Source organism: Lampetra fluviatilis, chromosome 10 (genome assembly GCF_964198595.1).
Source record: "Lampetra fluviatilis chromosome 10, kcLamFluv1.1, whole genome shotgun sequence".
Taxonomy (NCBI): Eukaryota; Metazoa; Chordata; class Hyperoartia; order Petromyzontiformes; family Petromyzontidae; genus Lampetra; species Lampetra fluviatilis.
The window spans coordinates 5,629,646-5,640,194 of record NC_136284.1 but is presented as its reverse complement, the minus strand read 5'-3'; the positions used below and the strand labels follow the sequence as shown (position 1 = coordinate 5,640,194).

The 10,549-nt window shown below is 44.8% G+C and overlaps 1 protein-coding gene across 1 annotated transcript in view; it reads left to right on the top strand.

Annotated features, from left to right (window-relative positions):
• The first annotated feature begins 308 nt into the window (after window positions 1-308).
• The window catches only part of LOC144934473 (uncharacterized), a 96,909-nt gene continuing 86,668 nt past the window's right edge, over window positions 309-10,549 (top strand). The window contains exons 1-2 of the mRNA XM_078860272.1: window positions 309-477; window positions 1,242-1,348. Of these exons, the coding sequence (XP_078716398.1) occupies window positions 467-477; window positions 1,242-1,348 (118 nt within the window). The 5' untranslated portion in view covers window positions 309-466. The remainder of the gene's footprint in view (window positions 478-1,241; window positions 1,349-10,549) is intronic.

Below are 10,549 nucleotides of genomic sequence, written 5' to 3'. Positions count from 1 at the left end.
TTTCTCGTTTTGAATGGGGCCGTCGCACGAGCAATAGTGCAACCAGGGGCACGGAAATCTAACACACGTTGTCTCTGCTTCTGCTACTGCTGCTGAACAACTCTGAGCCAATGAACAGCGGTGGTGTTTGCGATTTGTCTCCCGAAGACCCAGTCCCCACCCCTAGCCGGAGCAATTCTTTAGGTCTGTACGTCTCTGTGTGTCCGGAGTCATGAGGAGGGGGGGAGGAGGGGGGGTTGGGGGTGGAGAGTAAGATTTTTTTTTCTATGCGAGGCGAGACAAAGGGGTGTTTTGGGGGGGGGGGTGGAGGGAAACGCGCGTTTGTCGAGCCCGCAGTAGCAGCAGCCCCACTGGCAGAAACTTTCCGTGGTCCGCTCCTAAAGCTCGCAGCGTGAGCTCGGCAGTGAGCATCATCTCGCCGCACCAGCACGGAGCCACGCACGCGCAGGCTGGTCGGACCGTGAAGATGACAACACGGTACGTGGTGGTGGTGGTGGTGGTTGTTGTTGCGGCCACGAGACAAGCCTAAACGCAGAAAGTTCACCCGTGTCCCTGTCTATCAGTCAGTCGTTTTGCAGTGATTTGGGATGCTATTGGCCGTGCGTGCACCGTGCGCTAATAGGAACGGCGCGCACTATTCAAAGTTTCTATGAAAGTTGCTAAACAAGGGAGATGTTTGCGCATCCGTTAGAATTGTCTGTGATTTGGGTTAACTTGTGGTTGTAGTTGTGGCTGTACCAATGCATCGCTATGCGAGGAGATGTCTGCGTTGTGACCAAGTTTTCATGAAAAGTTGCTGAATGAACATATGTAGCCTTTCACGAATTCTTTGAACATTCACTCAACTCATGTTGTTGTAACAAAAAAGGTCTGCATGTGCTCCCGGGGACGACACTACACAGGCGAAAACGTGCGTTTCTTGCGTTAACGTGTGTGTACCTTGAAGAGACAACGCAAGTGTGTAGCGTATGATGTATATATTGGATGCGCGTTTGAATAAACGGCAAAGGTACAGCCCTGCAATTGCTTCCTCGTGCCACTGCTGACGGAAGGTGCCTTCCCTAGAGGGGAGTTCAAGGAAGCCCCTCTGTATAGTAGATCTACTCCTCCACGCCGGACAGATATCGAGGAAGCGAGTGTATGTGAATGTTGTACGTATATCTATTGTTATTGGGAGTGTGTGTTTGGAGCATTTGGGAGACTGACTTCAAGGCGTGCGTGTGGTGGGTCCCGTGGTGCAGGTGCGGGTCGAGTTCCCCTCTCCCCGGGCTCCTGCTGCTACCGCTGCTGCTACTGCTCTCAAGCTTCAGGCCCTCTGCATCGCAATACGACGATCAGCCATGGACAGGTAACAACAGCTGCTGAGTCACCCAATGTTCGCCACGTCTCTCCAACGCTTCACTGCATCGCGTTACACGCACCCACCAAAACCCCAAGCGCGCGGTTGCTCAGTTGTTCAGTTCACGTGGCCCTGGATTCGTTGTGGTTGTGAATGAGTGATCGTATTTTCGATTTTTATAATCTAACTGGACAGTATGGACACCGAGTCTTTAATTTCAGCCGGAGCTGTCCGGGGCTGAGCTCCGGAAAATGTCCCCCCACCCCCAGGGCCCGGGGTTCGCGGGGGTGGATGGGGAGGGAGTTGAGAAGCTCCGCAAAGAATTCCGTGAGAAACCAAGCCCTGGTAGAAGACACTCGCTGGGTGGTGTGACGGCGTGCCACTGTGTGCCCAACAAGCAGATCTGCATTGTTATTCCATATAGGTCTGTTCTCCGATAACGCTGCGTGTTTTTATCACGCGAATTGAATATAACGTGATGAATGTACTAGGGAACGTACATTTTTTTGTAACAAGGATTCGAATAGGATATAACGCGATTGAGTGAATAGAACTAGGTCGCCCGAGTAGGAATAAGGGGTTGTACGGCTGCCTCGGCATAGCATCACACAAGGCGGGATGCTGCTGGATGCTTCGAGTTGCTCCCCACACGCCTCAGTCTTTGTTCAGTCTGCGTATGCATCTCACGTCCTATCGCGTACTGTGCCTTTCCCTATATTACATATCATTCATTAAAACGCGATTCTTCCATAACGCGGTGTTCTTCAGGAATGCAACTACCGACATGTTATAGGATAACAGACTGCACGAAAGGAGAGTGGGGCAATGGTTCGCGCACTGCGCTGTGAACTCTGCCATCTGACTTCCGATAACCGGCCACGGCTCCTAACGTTAGTGGCGAGTGTTGACTTCTGAATTGGTTCTGCCCACCGTCTGCCACCCCCAAATCACTAATTCGCACTTGTCCAGCCTGCTGAAATATGGTCATACAATCCCAATGACCGACACATTGAGGCGAGGGCCTTCTTCCAACAATGGATCATTCAGAGGGCTGGACATTATTATTATTCGGATATATCATGCGGAGAGCATTGCATCTCATCATCCCACACCAAACCAGTAACTCCAGATGCATGCATGGCTCCGTGCTGTGTATGAGATTTGAGCTCTCAAACGCTGGGTTGTATAATTCAACATGTGCATTCGTGCGTTGAATTCAAGCCGCGGTATGCAAAGTGCTGTTTTCTTATTTGGTCCTAATTTCAGTTTAGTCTACACTGTGCGCGACAGAGAAGAAAAAAACCGGCCAACAATAAAATAATGTGGAGTTTTATGACCCTTTGGAATGCGGAATGTCCCCCCCAACCCCCTGGCTTTTCTTGATTAAGAACTGGTGACAGTCACTGATGGAGCGCAGTAGCGCCGAGGAACACTGGCAGCAGAGAGAATGCGTAATTAATCTTAGGGCCCCCCCCCCCGTGTCACCTGCGTGGCTGTTGCTGCCCCCCCCCCCTGCCACAAGCACATGGCTCAATAAGTGACGAAACACCATTTCACTTTGTGCGGTATTTTCCGGATTCTAAGACGCCAGGGAAAGTGCGGCGCGCACAAAACATATGCTCGGTATCAATAATATAACGTTGCACACGTCTGGTGACACATACGCACCAATCGGATTGTAAGATGCACTCCTCACTTTTGCTTTAAAACGCGGGGGAGGGGGGGGTCGTATAATTCGGAGAATGCGGTTTTAGCGCATTGCACCGTAAGCCTGGCACGCCGAGCTCTATTCCCTGGCCATGGTTATAAACCTATTTGTCGAGTGATATTATCTGAACCAGTCCTGACTCCTTACTTTACCAACTCGCCATTCTGAGCAGTCTGCACTGACCAGGATGAAGCATGGCTTTCATCCTCCGCTGCACTGACTTTTAATGGGCAGTAGGCAGCCAGCTGCGGTTTCTTACACGTCACCTGTCTCAGAGTAAAGTTTTACACATTTCTCTGACTCGGAGAAAAGGGATATGTTTGGAATGCGTGCAGAGATATTTCCATTTTGGGCCATTTAACATATGTTCAGTGAGTGCCAGTTGTTATATGACATTTTAGATTCTATTATCAAAGATATTGAATGTATGTATCCATACTTCACCACATTGGTCAGCGCGTGTGTTTTTGAAGGTAAGGGGCTGGCACGGGGTTACTAATATTACTTAATGTTACCATTACTACTTTCCCGAAGTAAGCAGTGATGACATGCACTTCACCTTTTTTCATAAACCAATTCATGTCTGTATGAGGTTATATATATCCTAAAAAAATTCAAATATATATTGTGGTGCAGTAATTAGAAATCAAATTGGATTGTGAAAATTTTAATAGTTTACTTTTAAATAATGCCTCTGTATAGGAACATCATTTAGTGTCAGTGTTGTACGTCGCGGATGTCATGTTAAGAGTTTCATAGCACACGGTCCCTTTATTAGACTCAACGCTTGCAATCGAATTTGAAATGCCCTCTAGTGGCAAACGCCTTGTGTTGATCAGCCGATGTCGTCCATTGCTTTTCAAGTCAGTCTAAAGACGAAAGCATTTCTCAAACTTCTACCAAGCTAACCATGTTCGTGCGTTTCCCTCTTTGCAATTAATAATAGTCCTCACAATTTGTTGGTGGTCGAGAATAATCGAGTGACATCCAAGGGATGCAACGCGTCTGAGAAGGACATCTAGCGCAGAAACGGAGCACATAGATCAGCTCGTGGACAGGTGCTCGGTTGATTGTGATATTACAGGATCATGAGAAATGGAGATGGCTTGGCCTCATCATGGCTGATGATGATGACTGATAATGTACAGCCCGTTGCATTCTTATGCTGGATGAACGAAGGACATTATAGATCTTAGTTTTTTTTTAACCCTATTTCACCACTCGAGTTAGTTTGTAGAAGGGGGCCCAATACTAGTTTAGATAATACTGGCCACTCATGCCACCCATAGCTAGCATTCAAACTAGACCCACGATGTTCAGAATGCAGTGCACGAACCACCGCTCCATTTGTAATTGCTACTGTGCACTTACTTTAATGTAATTACTAGCGTATGCTAAACGCCTACACGTTTTCAGAAATATGGCGAATGAGCAATAACTTAGCAATGGTCATGGATTCGGATCATTGATTTAATGGCAGTGGTGATAATGGCTGTTTGTGCTTCAACATAAGCAGTTCATATCAGCAGATCTTTTGATGGATGCACAATAGGCCTACTACACTCATGTGGCTTTCATTGCTCAGGAATCATACATACTTGTACCCACATCCACGCTGTACCGTAAATACTTTCACAGAGCCGTGTCCAGAAGCCTGCTTGAGTGTAATGGTGCATACATCCGTAGTCGTTTAGGGCTTTTTTCAGTCGATGAAAAATACATTCCCATTCATGGCCATAGCTTTCTGCACAAGAAATAAAACCTCGCCAGAAGTACTGGGTGTGTGGGTAGGTGGGGGGCAACGCATTTTCTCTTGTTTGACAAGGGGTTTTCCATCTCAATCCTGACACTGTGGTGATGTGTGGCCAGCAAGGCCGCGTGGAGTGTGCCGCCTTTGTTGATGGGACTTTAAGGTGGTTTCTTCAATTGCTCGTGGGCGTTGCAGATCTCACGGCACTGTCTGCGAGCAAGAGGAATGTGGACTCAAGTAATGGCCCAATTAACCACTCACTGTGTCATAACCCCTAAAGAACAAACACAGCCTCTGTACATACTTAAATATCAGCGATGATAATCATGGCGTTTATGTCACTATCGTTATGACTAAATGAATAACATCAGTTCTTTTCAACTTTAACATGAAATGGAATCGGTATTGGATGTAATACAATATTTGAACATGATGATTTTGATACAGACTATCATATATTCACTATGAAAGTAGCAATATAGCACAGGGATTTCAGGTTAATTTACTGCCCTGAATTAAGCTGATCCAAGGTGGATTATTTGAGCTTTTTTTTTACTTGCTTTAAGACATCCAAAGTTCCGTTTCAAATAAAAGTTCAACAACTAAATCCACAACCGTAATGCAAAGAGGCACTTAGAAAGTGATTTCAAAGATCGAAGTCAACAAGAGATGGGGACCAAAATGTTTGCACTGAGCGATCCTTTTTTCTTTTTGCATCCATCATTGTCTCAGTCCTGAGTGCCTGGCTGTGGAAAAAAATGTGACACTTCGGTTTGACACATTGTAAATCATTGCTCAAATGATTAGTGGTGCAGTCCCTCTGGTATGCATATGGGATTGTGTGAAAGGCAAGGGGTGGCACAATGGTTTTAATTAAACATTTATCCAATTCCTTTTTCCCAACCCTCGGTTCACAATGCCCTAATTTTTTTGTCGTAAAAAAGATCTCATTCAAAAACATAAAAAAAAACACAATAGTATTTTTATGAGATTTTTGTGTTTCATGTCTGAGTGTTCATGCTTATTGCTGAATCCCCAAAAAATCTTTTAAATGCTGAGCTTTCAAAAACAGTGCAACACAGGCTCTATCTTATAATCGTTACCTAGGGGCCGTCTGCGGAGGCAGATTCCGGCAGTCAGGAATCCGCGCGTAGGGCCATGGTATCGAGTGTTGTCGCAGGGCTCCGATTACCCTTAATCCCTGTTTAGTCTAAGTGAGAGTCCCAGATATGGATGGGGTGGGGGGCATTGGTGCGAGAAGGGAGTGGGGCAGAGTGGAAGGGGCAAAGACGCAGCAGTGAGGAAGAGGAGGTGTAGGGGGTAGAGATAGGGCTAGGGAATTAATGGATAGAATTTGCAGAAGATGTTTTTTTTGGTGTGGGAGTGAGGGTGGGGAAGAGGCCAGGGTTATGAGATGGACAGAAGGGTATGAGACTTTTGACTTTTAAACAACTTTTATTGCCGCCAGCAGCAAAAGCACTGGAGGCGATTTCGATATGAAACACACAAAGTCACCAGCAAACAAATGAAAATAAACGCTACAAATCCACGCGCTGTGGCGCTAAAAGCACCGCGCACAACACGAAAGAAAAGTCACGTGGTTGTGGGGGTCATCGCGCACGCCACGGTGACGAGCGAGCGCTTCAGAAGGTGAACACGAGGGTGCCGTCCACGCTGGTACAGAGGGCTTTTCCGGCTCCCCAGCGTTCGAAGAAGACGTGCACATCACCGAGAAAGCTCAAGCTGAGCTCAATCATTCAATCAATTTTCATTTTACGTGCCAATATTGCCCTCAATAAAGTAGGTATTGGTGCACATTACAGCGGACAAGATGTGGTACAAGAGTATGAAGGGAAGCAAATGGGAGACGAGTTTGGTGGCAATGTGTTTGGTCCCTCGGTAATTTTGAACGCTCTTTATCCTTTTACAAGTTGAGGCCACAGTGGTTGGTTGCTTTAGATTTGAATCTGTTTCTATAAAGGCTTTTATAGAAATAAAAACACGATAGATATTGACTTGAAACCACATCTGACGATTGGTCGTTAAACAAATGTTAACATGTTTTGCCACAATAATGGAGGTTTAAAAGTTTATAATAGCATTAACAATAGCAATAACAAAATAAAAGTATGAGCAAGAGCAACACTGACATTATTAACAACAGTCAACAGTAAATGGTAACATAAAACCGCTGCCGAATCTATACGTTCACCCTTGTATGAGGGGCTCAAAGTGAAGGTATTTTATGATCTGTCTCCAAATAAAACAAGCGTTCCATGACTTGAGAAAACATTCACTCTGCTTTGTGAACATATTGTAGTGTTCACCAGGCTGCCAACATCATCCTGACTTCAACATCTCTCTGGCAAAAGCCCGATGCATTCACCCTCCTCACTTGGCATGTGTTTGACCCACATCTGAAAGGGAGGTCCAACAACTTCACATCAATAGAGGAGGCAGTTTGTTTTGGTCACCACACTCAACTTAAAACAGCAAAAAAATGTAAACAAAGTGGTGTTTGCAAACTGTATTAAACATAAAAGTGGAGTGTGCATTTAAAATTTGAACGTATCTTCAAAGGATTTCAGAGGCAGTTATGTGATATCTGGTTCTGCGGGCTGTTTTCGAAAATGAGATCCAAATGGATTCTCTGTTTCACGACATGATGACTGTCGCTTGATGAAGCTAATTGTAAATACAGTATTGGTGAAACGTCGTACTCGGATTGCAAATGTTGTGGCTGTGCTCTCCAACACACCGGTGTGCTGTACTCGTGACGAATTGGCATGTTCTGTTTGCGTGACAAACCTTACTAATTGGCTGTGTAGGATGGTGGCGGGTATAACGACACATTTATATATTTACGCGATCTAACCCAAAAAAATCTCGATTATGGACATGATACTGATCGCACAATTGGGACACATTTTCGTGGGGGGGGGGGGGGGATACCAAAAAATGCTGATAAAAATATATGCTAAGAGAAATTTAAGCAATCTACAAGCTTCCTGGGCCATTTGGTGTTCCATGCTAGGGACGTAGAGAATCTGATCATTTTAATTTGGAAACAGCTGTGCAATTTTTTTTATCACCGCCAATCGTTCTTGATTTCCTGGTAAGTTGGTTGGGTGATGAGCTGCATGTGTGAGCTGCAGATGTACGTTGCATGACACGTGCGCACCAAATTTGGCGCAGCCCATGTGTGGTCTCGCCGCACAAATGCAGCGCGGGGCCCCCTTGTGCAATGCGGTGTCTCGCAAACTCAGATTGTGGAAGACCGCGAGAAGGGCCCCATGTGAATGGCCAGTACAGAGAAACAATGATTCACGTGCAATCGGGTGTTCACTGCCAAAAAAAAAGTTACATTAAACCCAACACATTTTACAGAATGTATTGCTACACTTTATTTTTTATACAGTGGGTTGACTTAGAAATGAATACCATTGTTAAATACACTACGAGATATTAAATTATAGGCTGTTCAGTACAAGTAAACAATACATTTGCTTCGATAATTATGTATGCCGAGCGACATTGCAGTGTCCGATATTGGAGTGTAATTTTTTTGGGTTTGCTCGTGGAGTTTATCTGGAGATTATTTTCACAAGGGGAGAACACTGCTTTTAAAAGCCTCAATCCGTATGGAATTTCCTCATGTAAACTCGGTGCCCTCTGTTATATCGCACATGCCATATGCAGCGCATTTAGATAGCAAAAATGGAGCCATGGTTTTGCAGACATCTGTTTAGAATGAAGGTTTGACAACAGCATCCCCACTACAACTTATGCTCTGGTTATGTCATTATATACTATTGCCGAGGCTGGGTGGCCCATTTCTACATGCCATAGACTGTCCTTTATTTACTCCATAATATTTGTATTACGTTAATTTTCGTAGTAATGTACTTACACATATTATGGGGCGGGGGGGGGGTGTTAGCTACTGGGGCCCGAAGCTTAGAGGAACGTCCAAGAATTACAACATGCAGTATAAACTAAACTTGATATTTTACCAAGTAAGGCCCACTGAGCCATATAGCTCTTTTTCATAGGTGACCTGGCCACAAATGATAGCTCAACGAATTGGCTTATCACGTGGAAATTGAAAGCAGCCAAATACTCGAAATACATGTTTCTAAATGTGGAGGGAAAAACCGGAGGACCCTGGAGAAAAATCCACGCAACCACGGGCCGAGACACATGCAGACTCCAAATATACAGGCGTCAGGGTCGGGATCGAACCCACGACCTCCTGTATACCAGGTGAGGTAGTTAACATCTCACCACATATTGTCTTTTATCTAATGGGCTCCCTCAGCCAGCATTATGTACTGGACACCACATCTCTCTCAATGGGCCTGACTGTCAGTGTTCACTTAACATCATACAATGATCTCGCGTATACCCTTTAATAGACTGTTGGGGCAAGTAATGTTATCAAGCAATTATGAAGGCCGGCAAAGCACACCAGGGGGAGTGTGGGTGGCCAGCATGACGCCCGGCTGCCTTTGTCTCCCTAGTGGCGATGTTTACATACTGCACCAGGTACTTATTTGAGGCTGGGTCAACCTAGGGGAGGTCCAGGACCGTATCAGATAATCATCAGTGGTGCTGCCGTGAGCAGAAATCGAAGCCAGGCGGCCAGGTTCGTAGTGCAGTGCACTAACTGCTACTACTACCACTCCCCACTTGTACACGTACGCACCGAATGAGTGTGTGTATTCGTGTGAGATACAGTCGTGATGATATTTGAAGTATATGACATTGCCTAATGCACTCAATGTGAGTTATGTGTTGAAATAATCTGCTCGTAAATTAATTTCTCTTTAAAAATAACTGTCTTTATAAGATCAATGGATTTTCTTATCTCACCACAGCACAGTCAGTGGCTCAGAAAATATTAATTTCGTTTACCAATTCAATCGTTATGAGTTGTCAATTTACAAAGCATAAAATAAGATGACTATTCTATAACAGTAAAGAATGTCAATCTGACATTTACATGTATTTAATGTATATTTATAAATGTATGTATGCATGAATTCAGTTGTAATTCAGAAACACATTTTTAATAAATTCCTTGGATTATTTTAATATCAGCATTCCTCATGCTATTCCACTTGTGCTCACCTCCTTGAAAGCCGTTCCTCTTGCTCCCTTTCCCACATGCACTGTGCCACAAGCAATCCGCAGGTGCTCTGCTTGCACATGCCGAGTTCCCTTACGCAGTCACATTTACAAGAGTGAAACACTTTTGCCGTATTATAGTTAAAAACAAACAAGCGAGTAACTGTTGCTGCATCAGTTGCATTGCAGACTAGGTAACAGGGTTATGAGAAAAACACACATGTGGAAGAGTAAGCCAAAATGCTTTTTCAGAGGGGCTCTCCAAAATTTTCTCTAGTGAAGGCCCTTCTTCCAGCTGTGGTGTGAGCAAGGAATTGCAGGGCTGCACCTTTACAATATCCTAACTCTAATTTATGTCGCTGACAAAAAAAAAACGGCTCCTGATATTTCAGATGTACTACCTTTTACAGGGACAATAAAACCCCTCACAGAATTAATAAAAGAGTTCCTGAGGTATTTATATTCACCATCATCATCCTAATCAGCCTTGATCAATCCACTGCTGGATGAAGGCCTCCCCAAGCCGTCGCTATCTCTCAAAATCCTGAAATATAGCAATCGTCCATAACCGCCTGCACACGAGCTGATTTCATCACTCCATCTCTGTGGTGTTTCTATTAACTTT